This window comes from Carassius carassius, chromosome 4 (assembly GCF_963082965.1).
Source record: "Carassius carassius chromosome 4, fCarCar2.1, whole genome shotgun sequence".
NCBI lineage: Eukaryota > Metazoa > Chordata > Actinopteri > Cypriniformes > Cyprinidae > Carassius > Carassius carassius.
Genome location: NC_081758.1, coordinates 2,326,064 through 2,342,729, shown reverse-complemented (window position 1 = coordinate 2,342,729; position 16,666 = coordinate 2,326,064). Strand labels below are relative to the sequence as shown.

General features: G+C 36.1%; 2 protein-coding genes across 8 annotated transcripts in view; one reads left to right on the top strand and one right to left on the bottom strand.

Annotated features, from left to right (window-relative positions):
* The first annotated feature begins 4,438 nt into the window (after positions 1-4,438).
* LOC132129160 (nodal homolog) lies at positions 4,439-8,475 on the top strand. The gene is made up of 3 exons (XM_059540645.1): positions 4,439-4,992; positions 6,308-7,086; positions 7,788-8,475. The coding sequence occupies exons 1-3, from the start codon at positions 4,713-4,715 to the stop codon at positions 7,938-7,940; spliced, it is 1,212 nt and encodes a 403-aa protein (XP_059396628.1). The 5' UTR covers positions 4,439-4,712; the 3' UTR covers positions 7,941-8,475.
* Positions 8,476-11,124: 2,649 nt separating this feature from the next.
* The window catches only part of LOC132132257 (ankyrin-1-like), a 128,880-nt gene continuing 123,338 nt past the window's right edge, over positions 11,125-16,666 (bottom strand). For 6 of the 7 annotated variants that reach the window (XM_059544623.1, XM_059544632.1, XM_059544679.1 and 3 more), the window contains 2 exons: positions 15,099-15,196; positions 11,125-13,391 (listed from right to left, as the gene is read on the bottom strand). In XM_059544623.1, the coding sequence (XP_059400606.1) occupies positions 15,122-15,196 (75 nt within the window). In that variant the 3' untranslated portion in view covers positions 11,125-13,391; positions 15,099-15,121. The remainder of the gene's footprint in view (positions 13,392-15,098; positions 15,197-16,666) is intronic. The other variant, XM_059544662.1, reaches the window with a different exon arrangement.

Below are 16,666 nucleotides of genomic sequence, written 5' to 3'. Positions count from 1 at the left end.
GAAAAATGTTTTAAAAAGCATGCGAGAATTAGATAAATTGTTAATTTTGTTATGTCAGTATGTCATTTTAGCAGTGGAGACATTAGCAGAGAAGGAAGATAGGAGTGACTGATACACATTAAGGTCAGTAATATTTTTGGACCCTTTCAGCAGCTTAGAATGGTGTTCACATAGAACATCAGATAACCAAGGGGCAGAAGGGGAGGTACAGGCTGGGTTGGAAGACAAGGGGCAAACAGTGTCTAAACAAGACGTAAGAGTGGAGCAGAAAGTATCAGTAGCACTGCTGGCATCAAAAGATGCTAACAGTTTAGGGGAAGGAAGTGAAGATGAAACCATTGCAGATAGCCGGGAGGGTGAGAGTGAGCGTAGGTTATGTCATAAGATGGCATGTGGAGGGGTAAAAGATGTTCCTCAACAGTCATGTATAGATTGGTTAATTTCAAGGAATTTAAATAATTATGTTAATGATGTTTCCATAGAGCCATCAGTTCGTACTGATCACAAAGCAAATTTTCTCTCATTAAATACAACTAAATCCAAAGATGTAAAGAATTTTAAATATTGGAAAATGAATCAGAATATATTGACAGATGTGCAGTTTAGAGATGAAGCAAAAAAGGTTATCTATGCCTGGAAGGAAGCAAATCTTTTGGTACAAATTGGGAATTCATGAAGTATAAAATCAGAACTTTAGCCATAAGGAGAGGAAAAGAAATAGGAAAACATAGACTATAAAATGAAGAAAAAATTATACGCAAAATTATAAGCCTTTATGCAAATTCTAATGTAGATCAAGAAAAGAAAAATAAATTACTACAATAACAATTATGTTTAGATAAAATATATGAATATGAACCAAAGTGTGCTTTCATAAGTTCAAGAAAGAAATGGTTAGAGTAAGGAGAAAAACATACAAAATACTTTTTTAACAAGGAAAAAGGAAGGTAGAACTTACATCTATGGTCAAATTGAATACTAATGGACAGTTAACAGAAAATTCTAAAGAAATTTCGGTAAACCTAATCTAACCAAAGCAAAATGTAGAAAATAAACCGAAATCTTCAGTGCATCTAAACCTTAACTAAACTGTCTAACAAAAACAGAAATACAATGTGTGGCGCTCACTTCTTACCTAGTGTGTCTATACAATATGTACAGTGTATATCGCGATATACTGACCTGCGTTCTGTTCCCTCTGTACTACCAGCTGTTACTCAAGGTCTCATAGCGAACGAATAACTCTTAGTCTGATTAATGATTAGTGATTACGGAAAGCAGTAAATGATTACATACTCGCACGGCACTGTATAGTGGGGGATGGGACGTTTTCAGAAACGCTGTGATTGGTGGATAGGATATGGAACATGCATGCGACTGGTTATGTCACTGTCACTGACAACAACATAACCAACTGCAATGTTTAATTTTAAATAAATGTAGCCTACTGGCAGTCTGGCACTGGCACACGTGGGTGCTCGGTATTTTCCGTGGGTGCTCGAGCCCCGGAGCACCCACGGTATCGGCGCCTATGCTCCCAAGGACATCCTAGACCCCTGACTCATTGATGATTTCCTCCGGTCTCGCCAGAGTTCCTCCGCTGGAGCGCCAGGAGGCGCTCTTTGAGGGGAAGGTACTGTCATGATCCTGTCATGATTCTGTTTCTTTCTCTGTCTCCCTCTGCTGGTAACTCTCTTCCCCTTTTCCCATCACTCTCCGTTTCCTTACTGACAGCTGTTTCCACTTTCCATTAGGCTCGTTTCCCTCCACCTGCTCCTAATCCTGTCTCATTATCTTGGCTACTTCTACCCTCTCTTTTTCCTGTCTCGTTGTCAGATTGTTTGATGTCACCGATGAGTATCGACCATTGTCGTCTTCACACTAGTCTTGTCCTGTCCTGTCGAGTCGGGGTTTTGTTATTAGTTCACTACCACTGCTGGAATTACTCTGTGCTTGTCATTTACACCCACAGAACCTTACCTGCTGAGAGCTGCTTCGGCTTCCCTGCTCTGTGAGCACCGACCGCCTGCTCCTTCGTGAGTGTCAAGTAGGCTACCTCCGCCTCGTCAGTCTGCTGGCCACCCCTGCCACAGAGGTCTTCTCAGTTCATTTATGCTACCCAGTCAACCGGATATCTTTAGTTTGTCTATTTCTCCCTTGCGTTTGTTTGGAATACCTGTGGCCAGACTTCATTTGAAAGAAGTTCATGTTTCATTAAAGAACAGTTATCATTTCACTTGCATTTGAGTCCTCTCTCTCCAATATCATCACAACACCATATACACAAACAGAAATGGAATAATAATAAACCTAACCTTGTATTATTAGATTTGAACTTAAGCATTATATTGAGGCCCTAAAAGATGCAAGAAGTACAAAAGCACTTTTTAAATCCTTATCTTTTTGGAACTTCTTGTAAAAAGAATAAAATAAATAAAATTCCCCTGTAGTTTTATTTTTTATATATTTTTTTCGCTCTCTGTTGTTTTCTTTGAGTTTTTGAATTTAACATATACTAGCTGAATACACTGTGATCCTCTGTATCAGGGGCGTAGCCATCTTTTCAGAAGTGAGGGGGACAGACATTATATATATATATATATATATATATATATACACATACACACACACACACACACACACACACACACACATTACAATATAATATAAAACATTACAATAGAACATTTCTGTAATCTATAGCCTCAACAGTTTTTGAACAGTAAGATTTTTAATGTTTTTAAAGAAGTCTCTTCTGCTCACCAAGCCTGCATTTATTTGATCCAAAGTACAGAAAAAGCTTTTAAAGTTTTTACTATTTAAAATAACTATTTTCTATTTGAAAATATTTTAAAATGTAATTTATTCCTGTGATCAAAGGTGAATGTTCAGCATCATTACTCAAGTCTAGTGTCACATCCTTAAGAAATCAAATCATTCTAATATGCTGATTTGCTGATTATCAATATTTAAAACATGAGTAAAAAAAAATTCAGCATTCTTTGATGAATAGATGGATCCAAAGATCAGCATTTATGAGAAATAAAAAACCTTTGCAACATTATACAGTATATCATTCAAAAATATATATTTTTTGGAAAAGAAATTATAGATATGAATACTTTTATTTAGCAAGCTTTTAAAATCTCAATAAATAACATTTTGAAATATATTCAAATAGAAAACAGTTATTTTAAATAGTCTAGTAACAATATTTCAGTTTACTGTTTTGCTGTACTTTGGATCAAATAAATGCAGGCTTGGTGAACAGAAGAGACTTGACTGGTAGTGGATACTATAGGCAACTTTAATTATTCTCTAATTTCTAGCTTTTAATTTGCTTAGAAATCTATAACTGCTTGACAATAACAAATAATAATGATTTTTTAAAAATATACTACAAACACTTATTTATCACATAATAACGCAGAATCTATACTGTAATAATTCACAGTTTTTTTTATATACTGCACGGTATTTATGACCTGCTGGAGATGACTTGAACAAACATATATTGTCGCAATCGTATATTAATGTCTTCGTGTTTACAAAAGTTTCAGTTCTTCTGTCTAAACAACTGTTTTCATATAGCGATAGCTGGACGCTGTTGCCCATATTAGGAGTTTCCTGATATGACTTTCTGCGCGAGAGCGCGCTTCGGCTTCGAGGATGAATGAAACACACACTGCGGGAGAGTTTAGCGCTTCTGGGTCCGAATGAAATATCAGGTCATGCGCAGACTATCCTGTCTCTTTGAGTTTAAATCTATATTTATTCACACCAGCTCTTGAAAACATCAATACGAACACATTTGACTGAAAAAGTGCGGGGGACGAATTTCCATGATATTAAAAGTGGGGGGGGGGGGGGGGGACACGTCCCCCGCCTAATCTACGCCCCTGCTCTGTATATGTATGTTGTTATTGTTCTTGTTATGCAAAAAAAAAAAAAAAAAAAAAGTATACAACAATGGAAAGGAGAATATGGCATTTTTTTTCCATCTCCACAAGGACTTGTACCATGGCAGATCATCGTTGTTTGTTGTGGACAACTGATGTATAATGCTATTTAGTTTAATAAGTGATAATACACTTGTTCTTTGTTTTATTTTATATAAGAAGGTGTAACAGTGTGTGTGTGTGTGTGTGTGTGTGTGTGTGTGTGTGTGTGTGTGTGTGTAGCCTATGTTTATTAACATTTACAGTTAACAGTATAGTACATAATAGCCTATAGTTGTATTATATATATTGGGAACCAATTCTCAGTATAGCCTAACTATTCACCAAAACCTTTGTATCAAGGTAGTTGTTAAGTTTAGGTAAGCTATACGGGGCTACATGAGACTATACATGAGCAACAACTGCTTGGTTAAAAAAAAAGGAAAACAAACAAATTTTTTAATCAACAAGATGGTTTTACTTTGGGTGGTCCAGAATCAAAGGATGTCTCTGTCACATTGGAGCAGACGAGAGTCACGCCTCGCGCAAATAAAATCCTGCGCAGAGAAGCAGTGAACTTGACAGCTCTGTTCTCCTGTGATGTGCCTCGTGGATCAGAGGGATTCCGCGGACAGAGGTCATCAGGGGCCAGCTGCACACTTTAAAAGCCCTGTCCACAGCTCGACCACTCCGATCACTCGGACCTCAGACGAGCCAGGAGCAGGAAGCGGACGCGCTCGATCGCTTCACGATTGAAAACTTCATTGATTCGCAATGGAGACTCAGCCAATCGTCTTGTTCGCCGCTGTCTTGGTGGGTTCTCTGATGCACGCTGGCTGCGTCAAGATCTCTAATCACGGCGCACTCCTAGGAGAACATCGTAAAGCCTTCGTAGGTTCATATTCCGATCTCAGTGTCCAGTCGTATTCCAGGTCCCCGATGTACATGATGCAGTTATACAGAGACTTGAGCGGAAAGATGCCAACTGCACCAGCCAGTGTCGACAGCCCAGCTCTGCATCAGTCTGACTTCGTCCTAAGCCTGACTGCACAAGGTAAAACACGCATGACAACACGCGTTAATTTAACCTGCCTTATCAACTTAAATGTGCTCAAGCTAACAAAAAGGTCATGGTACACTGAAAATTGTCATCTAAATTGCATGGGTTTATTTAACCACTGAATCAATTTACATCGATTTATTCTTAATTTGGGTTAAATCATGGTGCCACTTTTTACTGTGCACAAACATCTCATTTGGACATGTGCTGCGGTGGCACCATTAAGCAGCCTATTGAAGAGCCATGCAAATTGTCATAACTAATCATTCATTAGCACCATATTTCGTAGCCTGTTTCATTAGCTACATTTATGTATTTTGCAGATGCTTTTATCCAAAGCGACTTACATTGCATTTTGTAATTTGTCAGGAATATATGTCCTAAAGCAAGCATGCAGTATTTTTCGTGTTAGGAACTATATCTTGATAGATTTATTCAATGAGAGCAAGAAGAGTAAAGCCACAGCATCTGGGGAAGTTGTGGGCTCATTATCAGTTCCGTAGCTCTCCAGCTATCTGACCTCAGGTTTTACAACTCCGTAGTGTCACTATGCTTATTCAACTTTAAAGAGCTGGCTGTTTTATGTTCACGGTGTGTATTAGCCCTTCAGACGTCTGTTCGAGCGCGAGGTTCAATACACATCTCCTGTCAAGCAGCTCGTCCATCCTGACAGTGTGCTGACATCTGGCTCTGACGCAACCTGCTGCTGCAACACTGCGCGAGTGCACGAAACCTGCGCCTTCTTTCTTTCTCTCTTTCTTTCTAAATAATGACTGAAACATGTTGAAAGGAAATAAAATGTTTAGCTGTGTTGAAAATAATGTCACAATACAAAATTAAGTTAATACACGCCGTATTTATTCTTATTTAGTAGATATGGCTACTTATTTTACTAGAAATTGAGTCGCTGCAAGCATCTTTAGTGCTTACTAAGAAGTTTTTTTTTCTCGAAAAATATGTATATTTTTAATTAGTTTCCTCTCTCTGTCTTTTCAGAATATGCCATTTAATATGCTGATATTGTATTATTGAATATGGCTACTTGTCTGATATTAAAAATCAGTTTCAATCTGCCTTAAAAGTCAGTGTTTCTGGCCTACTTTTTACGCTTTTTATAAAACATCCTTTAATTATGAAACTTAAAATAAACTTAAACTTAAAATTTGGAGCATTTAATTGCGTTTCGTCAGCCTTCGATCTTTTGTGTGAATGCTGCATTGATTTATTTGCTAAGCATGTTTATTTGATCCAGTCTTAATTAGTAACAAACTGCAAGATGTGACACGAACATTTTCTGTTTATTTTCCAGACTGTCATCAAACTGGCGAGCGATGGAGCGTCACTTTTGACATGTCTTCCCTCTCAGCGAGTGACAGCATTCAGCTCTCGGAGCTCCGCGTCCGTCTGCCTGCGTTTTCTGCATCCAGACGCGTCATCGTGGACGTCTTCCACTTACGCAAACAGGATTGTGAGTCTGACTCGGTGTTTTGCCGCCATAGGCGACTTTTTATAGGCAGCATCAGGTCAGTGCCCGGCACTCCAGCATCCACCTGGAGAGTTTTCAACATCACCCAGCTACTCGAGCACTGGTTGAGTCCGGGAACGGAGACACCTGAGGACGGAGAGGACACCGGGAGCGGGAAAGACTCACCTGAGCCGGTTACAGATAGCTGGAAACGAAAAATCCAGCATCCCACTGCGGAACGAGTAATGATGGTAGTTTTCTACAAAAACAAAATTTCCCACACTGGCCGACGACGTGCCTCCAGCTTGATGAGTACAGTGGCGCACTCCAAACACGTCTCTCTGAACCGGGCACCAGACGCAGCTCAAGCTCGTCGACACAAAAGAAACCGGGTCGAAAGGATGCGCGCGACGGATGATAGAAACGCCACGGGAATAGTAACAGCTCTAGAGCAACACCGAGGGTCACTTTGTCGTCGAGTCGATATGTGGGTGGATTTTGATCAGACTGGATGGGATGAATGGATCGTGCATCCAAAGCGTTATAACGCTTACCGCTGCGAAGGCGAGTGTCCCAGTCCACTGGACGAGTCTTTCAACCCAACAAACCACGCTTACATGCAGGTAAGATACTGTAGAGTACACTTGAATCAATGTCAAAAGAAAAAACTAAAAGAAAGATAAATAAATAAATACTAAACGACAATTGAACAGAAGTTTATGTCCATTTCTCATTCCTGATTAGCTAAAAAAAACACACATTAACAACAACAACAACAACAACAACAATAATAATAATTTAATTTAAATTTTATTACACAACAGAGAATGTCCAGAGAACATTTAAAAGTAGCATTCCCATAATGATAAAAAACAAATAATAATAATGTTGCCTCATCATTCATAGATAGACAGATAGACAGATAGACAGACAGACAGACAGATAGATAGATAGATAGATAGATAGATAGATAGATAGATAGATAGATAGATAGATAGATAGATAGATAGATAGATAGATTGATAAAAAATCCCTTCGATAAAAAATCCCTGGAAACATTCTTATTCAACGTATTTGAAATTGCAATATGAATGTAATTGCAGTTTTTTTAATGCAATGTATAATTGGTCATTTTGACTGTATATGCAACATGTATTTATTTATTTATTATTATTATTTTTTTTTTTTGTGGGGTGAAAAATGACCCCACTTCGATCAAAACGAAACTTTTTAGCGTTTAATTTGAGGTAATTGAGCATTTAATTGAGGTATAGTTAACGGAAATATATGTGTGATATATGTTCCGCTTTCTTTCTTGTTCCAGAGTTTGCTGAAGCTTTACCACCCGGAGCGCGCGCCCTGTCCGTCCTGCGCGCCCACGCGCCTCAGCCCGCTCTCCATGCTGTACTATGAGGGTGATGGTGTGGTCATGCGCCACCACGAGGACATGATCGTGGAGGAGTGCGGTTGTCAGTGAGGTGTGCTGCTGTGTTGTCATGGAACTCTGACGATACACTTCCGGTGGACTGCTCTTATGACGCTTACAAGGTTTAAAAACATTCCATAATTGTGTTCTTGAACGAAAACACTTGAGTTTCGAGAATTTCAAACAAAAACCATTGAAATGCTGTGCAAATTATGTATTTAATATTTAAAAGAAATTAATGTAAAAAAATTTTGTATTTGGGATTTTATTTTGTATTTGGGAGTGTAGGCTATATTTTTACTTAATGTGCATTGTGATAAAATGTGATGTGAAATGTGTGTTTTTTTATTATCAGCAGGTTTGATACATTTTTATATAAAATATAAAAAACTAATAAAGCTAAATATTTTTTCAGTATTTTATTTTGTTGACTTTGTTATATAGTTTGGGCAATCATCATCTTAGTATAGCCCCATGGATTTCTTATTTGTATATCCCTTTTACTCAAATGGTGCTTTAAATTAATAAAATACATTTGCTAAGTTCTAAAATGTTTTGAGATGCGAAATAAATGTCTATAGTGAGTTCAACTGACATTTCTAATGCTTGATGACATTAGTGACTATTACCTGAACACACATAACTGAAATGCAAAGGAATAGTTTTAGTAGGCTATTCAAGATGGGTGAGTTTGTTTCTTCATCAGATTTGGAGAAATGTAGCATTACATCAGTGTCAATGGATGCTTTACAGTGAATGGGTGCCGTCAGAATGAGAGTTCAAACAGCTGATAAAAACAGCACAATAATCCACAACACTCCAGTCCATCAGTTAACATCTGGAGAAGAGAAAAACTGTGTGTTTGTAAGAAACAAATCCAACATTAAGATATTTTTAACAGTGTTTAACTTTTTAACTAACTATAAACTGTGGCTTAAAATACAAGTTCATGCACACATATGGGATATAAGAGAGATATGCAAAGACTGTGGGTGTATTTTGATGTAAGAGGACAACAGAGGATGGACCATTTAAAATCTGTAAATCTATATTGTTAAATGTTTTAGCTAATTAAAGCACTTCTTTATGTCCCAAAATCCCACCAGGATGTGTGCTGTGAGAATAAGTTTTAATTACTAAAAGCTGTTAAGAAGGAAAAGTATTTGAAGGGTGGGTGTTATGTAGAGGTGTCAGGATCATCACATTTTATGTAGATGTCATTATTAGAGTTGGGTGGTCTGCTAGGTTTGTGTACAATAAAACTGCTTTTAGGCTTTGGGTCATAGGCAACCCAGATGTGATCTTAAGCTAATTCACTTAAAAGGGTTTCATGATTTTATACTGTATATGACCAAGGAAAAAAAGGAATTTGCAGTTAAATTATACTGTTTTAATAATGCATTGTGAGGCTTGATTTTTTTTTATCCTGATAAAAAAAACCTTATAGAAGGTTTCAATATGCAAGAGAGGGGCACAAGAATGATTTAAAGTTCATTCACGCAATTGAAAGAATGATTTCCTCATGACACCTTTGCATCAATTAAAGTCTTGTGAAGTGAAAAGCTGTATGTTTGAACCATCATTAAGACGTGATGGTTTAAATATGAGTCCTTTATCCATAATATTGCTTTCTACAGTGAAAAAGTCATCTTTTCTGAATCAGGAGAGAAATATGAACAGATCAAGCACAAGTAAAAACAGTCTAAAAGCTCACTGAAGTCAGTGTTATGATAGATTATGAACACATATTTAGAAGCAATGGTTTAAAGTAAAAAAGTCCCAATGATAGTATTTTTTTTGTTTGTTTGTTTTTTTTTTTTTTTACAAACAAGCAGCTTTTTACTTCACAAGACATTAACGGATGGACTGGAGCGGTGTGGATTACTGTGATGTTTTCATCAGCTGCAGACACTGATGCAATGCTACGTTTCTCCAAATCTGATGAAGAAACAAACTCATCTGCATGTTGGATGGCCCGAAGGTGAGGACATTTCAGTGAACTATTCCTTTAATGCAACACATTTGCCAAGAAAACAGTAAGAAAAAGAAAGAAAGAAAGAAATGACCTCAAAAAAGTTTTTATTTCTTTATTAATTCTGTAAATGTATCTTCAGCTGGTGTACAGGGTTGAATATTTCTATATTTCTATAGACATTTAAAATCTTGTCTGATTCAAAGACCTATAGTAGCAATAAAAATAAATCCATAAATTAAAGGAAAGAAAGTCTAAAGAAGCACATTGCTTCTATATTCCCACAGGCACCCCCTGAAGTCTTGTTTGCTAAGATACTAGAAGTACATCCATGACATCATAGTATTCCCATATTACTAAATAGCAGGTCATAAATTCCCATTTGCAAGTGCAAAGCATTCTAATTAAATATAATTGTATATGTATATGTATTAAAAGATGTATTAAAGACATCTTTTCTGTGCAAGTGTGCATTTTGCATTCCTTTTTTGTAATATGCTATTGCGTTTATACTGTTTTCAAATCATTCTGTAGTAAATAGGAGTATAAATATTCTGTCATTTTGCAACAGTTCACATTTTTTGCAAGAGGTTGGTTTAAACCATTGCTTACACATCAAACAACTTGATAATTTGACGTATCCTTGCTGCCATACTGGAATGGACTGACCCAAATACTTTACTCAGCCACTGTGATCTGTGCGGATTGAGTTTTGTTCAGGGAGGGAGGACACATCAGTGCCAGCAGAGGGGCTGCATTTACTTTTTCCTTGAAATTCAGCCTTAAGTGCTGGAAATCCCAAACCACATAAATTAGAACATCTGAAACCTGATATATATATATCTATATATATAGATATATATATATGTATATAACATTATCCAAGAGTTTCAGTGCATGTTTGTGGAGTTATTTTCCAAGTGAAGCAATTAATTTTATATCCAAGTAACCCCCCCCCCCCCCCCAAAAAAAAAGAAAACCATTAAATAAAAGATAAATAAAATAACTTTAATAATCCATTGGCAACATGGATTATTAAGAAACAATATTATATTATAAAATAATATTTGTATAATGGAAGACATGCATTTATAGTTTTTTTTATCTTTAATGTGCATCCTCATATGAGCTGATTATATGAATAATATAAAAAAAATGATGCTTAAAAATGTAGATTTAGTGTATTCATGTGTCTTGAATGCGGTGTACAAAGAACCAAAGACAATGAAGCTTTAAAAAAAAAAAACAATGCTAAGAATGACATACAGTGCTACAATAAATGGCCTATATTTGGTATCATGCTCTTATGACATCAGAAACTGAATTTTATTTCCATACATCAGAGATGTTGATTTGAGGTTTTTGAAATGATTTTGTTTCACCCTTTAAATTCACAGAATGATTTCAGGTTGAAGGCTGTATGTTGTGTTCAGATGCTACATAAATAGGTGATCTAAAAGAGATTATTTGCATGGAGGCCATGCAGTCAGGGATGATGGCCAACCAGCTCTACAGTGATCACTATTTGCATAATATGATATTGTGTTGAGCTGTGCATGGAAACAGGAGCTCTACAACTGGACTCTCTGTTGTAGCTAAAAAAACTCCTGAAGAAAGATACGAGTGGAAAAGAATAATGTCAGTGCAGGTCCAGATAATCCACATTATAATTACTGTGTGTGTATGAAGTCAGGTCTGTTCTGCTGTGGGACAGTGAACAGTCTGATCACAGTGCTCAGTGGCTACGTGTCTTCATCAAGCGTAAGAGAGGCAAAGATGTCTGCAGTGCTCACACCTTTTTGTCAAGCATGTGTTGAGTGTCTAAAACATTATTAAACATCTGTTCTTATCAATGAAAATGTCTGGTTTCAAAAATGAGAAACAAACTCCCTAAAAAGAAGCGCACACCATGAGTATAAGCATAATCTGTAAAGATGAAAAAAAAAACAGAACAATGAACAATATACTGTTAAGAAATGTCTATTATGCGGAAAAGGTGAGAAAGAAAATCTAACCTTTCAGTGAAGTTATATTAGTAATAGTAGTAGTAGTAATACTAGTATTAAATGTTTTGCAAATAATTGGCAAACCAAGGTCACTAATCAAGCTTTCATATCCCACTGTAAAGCCCAACATATACTTCAGTATAGTCTGTGTGTACTTTGCTGATGGTGATATTTAAGCATTAAAGTACACTTTGGGCTTAAGTTATATATGGATATGGGATAAAAGAGATTTCATATTGTATAAGAGTAATTATTTAAAAATTAACAAATTTAAGATGAATAATGCTTTAGAAGTAGTTTATTTTCCTTGTTAGTTCATGTTAACGAATGCCAGCAAATTGTGTACCTTATGGTAAAGTGTTTCCAAATATCAAACTTTGCACCATATTTTTTTTCTTCCCTTAATAATAAATATGTTGAATTATTACCTACACAACAAACCCCAAGATTAATTATGAATTATTATTTTAATCTACTAAAAGCCTTTATCTACATATCCATACAATTTCACTTCACTGAAAGGTTTGACTTTTTTAAATATCATATATAAAATCAAATAAAAAGACCACTATAAAGTAAATGCAAATGGTGGATAATGTAAATGTTAATATCAACCTCTGTGCATATGAAGTTATTAAGAGGAAGCTCATATGACACAGAGGTTTGCAATGTGTACAGAACAAAAACAGTATACGTGTACACATAGAGCCCCACAGTGATGTGAAAGTATGTCCTATGTACTGTATCCCACTGAAAACATTTAAACTGCACAAATTGTAACCCTTGAGCCTAGTCTACCTCAGGCAACACAGGACTTTACTGCTCGTTTGCTGCACAATTATACCTTTACAATACACAAGACACATTCAACTGAACTGAACAAGAATTCAGGAGCAAGTATTGAGACAGCAGCAGCAGCATCACATTGGTCGTTGTCATTTGTTGTTGTGTTTTGGCTGTGTAAAAGAACACACACTCACACACACTCACACACACACACACCGAGGGTACATTCACATCATATTTGAGTGCATATTATGTATAATACCAGTACAAGAGGGTCAGACTAGTACTGTGTTCTGGAAGACTAAATATCAGGAAAGTCTTGCTAACTCTAGCTTTTGTGTCCCACGTGCCCCCAAAACACATCCAGTTGACCAGAGTCCTTCCCCCCAGCATTTAACAGCCCTTGCGTTACGACAGTATTCTCTCACCTCATAATTGCTTGCAGTCAGTGCTGTTTGTAAAGGCAGGCCATGCGACAGCACTTTCACATGCTGATATTGAGATTACAGGAAGAACTTCTCAAATGCTTGCTTTTTTTTTTTTTTTTTTTTACGGTGTGGTTTCATTTGATAAGAAATCATGCCTCTAGCCACTAGTGTTTGTTTTGCTTGTTAAAAAAGTCCTAAAATCTCTTTTTCGTAGTTGATATCCTATCACCAGCGCTCTAGTTTGGTATTCTTCTTTATTTGACGCCCATCATGTGCCAGTGAAGGATGGTTTGGGTGAAGATGTCAAGTCCTAAGTTGGAAAAATAAAAAGGAAAGTTATAAAAAATCTGTAATTTTACAAGAACTCATGACATGTAGACCAAAATAGCATGTTTTAGCTGGTTTGTTGCTGGTCCAAGTTGGTCTCCCAGCTCTTAATAGTATTATTTACCAGGTCAAAACCAGATCTTCCAGCTGGTAGTCCAACTGATCAACCATTTAGACCAGACAGTGACCATAAATCACCTAACTATTCAAACTATACCTTAACATAAGAATAAATACAGCATGCTTTCATACAGGTCTGACACCAATTACCAGTAACAAAACCCAAAGGAATGTGTACAGGAACTTTAAAAATAAAATTCCCAAAAGGATAAAATATCTCAGTAGAACATCATATTTAATTAAAGGAAGATGTGTGCATTTAGTACTCTTAAAAAAAAGGTTCTTTTTGGCAAAAGAAGGTTCTTCAGATTATAAAAAGGTCAGAAAGAGATGGTTCTTTAAAGAACCTTTGACTGATGGGTCTTTGTGGAACCAAAAATGTTTCTTCTATGGCATTGCTGCAAAAATAAACAAACATTACACAGCATCTAACCAGAATCAAAAATTCAGCAATTTTTTATTTTCTAATATGATTCATAGAGGATTCTTATTAGATCCCACTGGGATTGTGAGAGGACAGGGATAGGATCCTGTATACATTCCTATAGGATCATTAACATGGATCATAATCAAGAGAAATTCTCTAACTGAAAGGGAAGGATATTATTCCAATATTAGTTGGAAATGGACAAGATGTCAGGGGAATTTAGGAGTTAATGCAGTAAGGTGAAACGTGGGTTAAGAAAGTACAACATCCAACAGCATAACTGAGGAAGGAACACATTATACGCAATTAATATATGTACCTCCATGCTTAAATAGTTCATTTTTATTTTAAAATCCAGCTTTTATCATAGCCTTTTGTTATAGATCATGTGACACTGAAGACTGGAGTAATGCTGCTGAAAATACAGGTTTGATCACAGAAAAAAATTACATTTTAAAACAGAAAACAGTTATTTTGAATTGTAATAATAATTCACAGTATTACTGTTTTACTGTGTATTTATCACACAAATACCACCTTGGTGAACTTAAAAGGATAGTTTACCAGAAAATAAAAATTTCTGACATTTACTGTATTAATTCCTTTCTTCTGCTGAACAGAAAAGAAGATGTTTTGAAGAATGTTGGTAACCAGTCAGTTGCCGGTAGCCATTGACTTCCATAGTATGAAAAAAAAAATATATATATATAGAAGACGATGGCTACCAGCAACTGTTAGTTACCAACTTTCTTTCAAATGTCTTTTTTTCCAAAGAAGAAAAGAAATTCATACAGGTTTGGAACAACTTTTGGGTGAGTAATTTTTGGGTGAACTATCCCTTTAAGAGGCTTTAAAAAAAACATTAAAAACTCTTAAAAACGACAAACAGTAATTAACAGTAGATTAACAGTAAATTAACAGTAATTTACAATCAGGCTTAGGAATGCTAAATAACTATTAGTACTTAGAAAGGCTGTTACAACATATTTAGGATTGAGGATTATAGTTTAAAAACCGGCAACTTTATTAATCAGTTATGGTGTTTATATTATATCAGGCCTGAGCTGGAAAAATACGATTTTTTAACTCAGTGCCAATGGTTAGCAGGATTACATTAGCACAAAGTGGAGCAATGTCCTGTACCTGCAGGGAGGAGCGAGTCAGACTCACTGCTTTACTCTCCGCAGACTCGCACATTTGACTATTTGAGCACCACCCCTCTTCACATCCACAACATCCGGCTGTGGCGGAGAGCAGGTGGGGAGGGAGAGGAGAGGAGAAGAGCAGCATCCAGGGGAGCACGGAGAAATGAATGGCCGGGAGTGTGAATGAGTGACAAAGAGTAACAGAACAGATGGAAGAGGGTAAAGGGAAACAATTACGTGATGTGTTAACAGAAAAGAGATCAAATTCAATAAGCAAAACGTGCAATAACACACAAAATACGACGATAGCATGGAGGAGAAAGACATGGTTCAGGAGAAAGAGAAAAGCAAATAGTATCAGAAGAGGAATAGGCCAGCACAGAAGGACGGGCACATTCAAAGTCAAGTTTAATTCAAGTTGAGCGTATACAGGGAAACTTGACATGAACCATATAGAAACATCAAATGAACATCAAATCAAGTTATCAATGAGGGTTAACTGGGATGTTCATAAAGAGGAATCACATATGAAATCAACCCGGTGATGTCATTTCCTCTACAAGATCTACTGTAGAAGTCTCATTCCTAAAAGTCACAAGCCCCATAGGCTTTGTTCAGAATGAATACTAATGCATTGCTTAGCACATGCTTAATGCACTGTTAAAACCTGCAATTATTACCTTGATATACTTTATTAAAACCATAAAAAGGCGTAATTTTTTTTTTTGTATAAATGTACATAGGTTGGTTTAGTGATGTTGCATAATATTTTTGACTTGACAATTTTTTTCACCGTATTTAAAAATAGAATGTGAAATAAGACACTCTAAAAAAATGCTGGGTTGCTTCAACCTAACTTTGGGACAAATATGGACTTACCCAACCATTGAGTTACATTTTTAAATATATATTTTAATCCAAAGGTTGGCTTAGTCCATATTTGTCCCAAAGATGCATTGACACACCCCAGTATTTTTTATGATGTATGCAGTATTCAGTGCTTTAAACAGTAGTATGCAATACAAGACCTCAGTATGTTTAATTTAGTGAGTGATTTCCAGTCATGTTCTTGGAAATACATTTAAACTAAAGTACTAATACAATCAATACATTTAATTTAAATAAAATATTCCAACTTTGTGCAAAATATCTCACCATTTGTAATGAGTAAAGAAAAAGGTGTTAAATTTGGGTTGATGGTTTTGGAAATGGATACTTCTGTATACTGCAAATAGTCAGTATTCCATGCATACAAGTAGTTTGCACAGTACATACTGAATACTGCAGAAAAATGAGTATGAGTAGTGTAGCATGGTAGAATATAACAAGTTATATCCAGTCCTATTAAATGATTACTTAAAATTCTAATTTAATTAAAAGTTTTTAAAGTTTAAAGTGCATTTATCCCGTGTTACAAGCTTCTCACATTCTCCGGAGTGATTATTGTTCTCCCATTTCAGAAACTTGGAAAATGTTATTTCTTCTTACAAATGTCCTCAATAACCAGAAGAAATCTTGTTGTAGTTCTTAAAGGTGAAATGTTTAATTTCCTTTAAAGGATTCATG

Bases quoted from the DNA above. Each gene is read 5' to 3' on its own strand.
- LOC132129160 (XM_059540645.1), top strand. From the start codon at position 4,713: ATGGAGACTCAGCCAATCGTCTTGTTCGCCGCTGTCTTGGTGGGTTCT. The intron at 4,993-6,307 runs GTAAAACACGCA...TTTATTTTCCAG, and splicing joins CCTAAGCCTGACTGCACAAG to ACTGTCATCAAACTGGCGAG. The intron at 7,087-7,787 runs GTAAGATACTGT...TTCTTGTTCCAG, and splicing joins CAAACCACGCTTACATGCAG to AGTTTGCTGAAGCTTTACCA.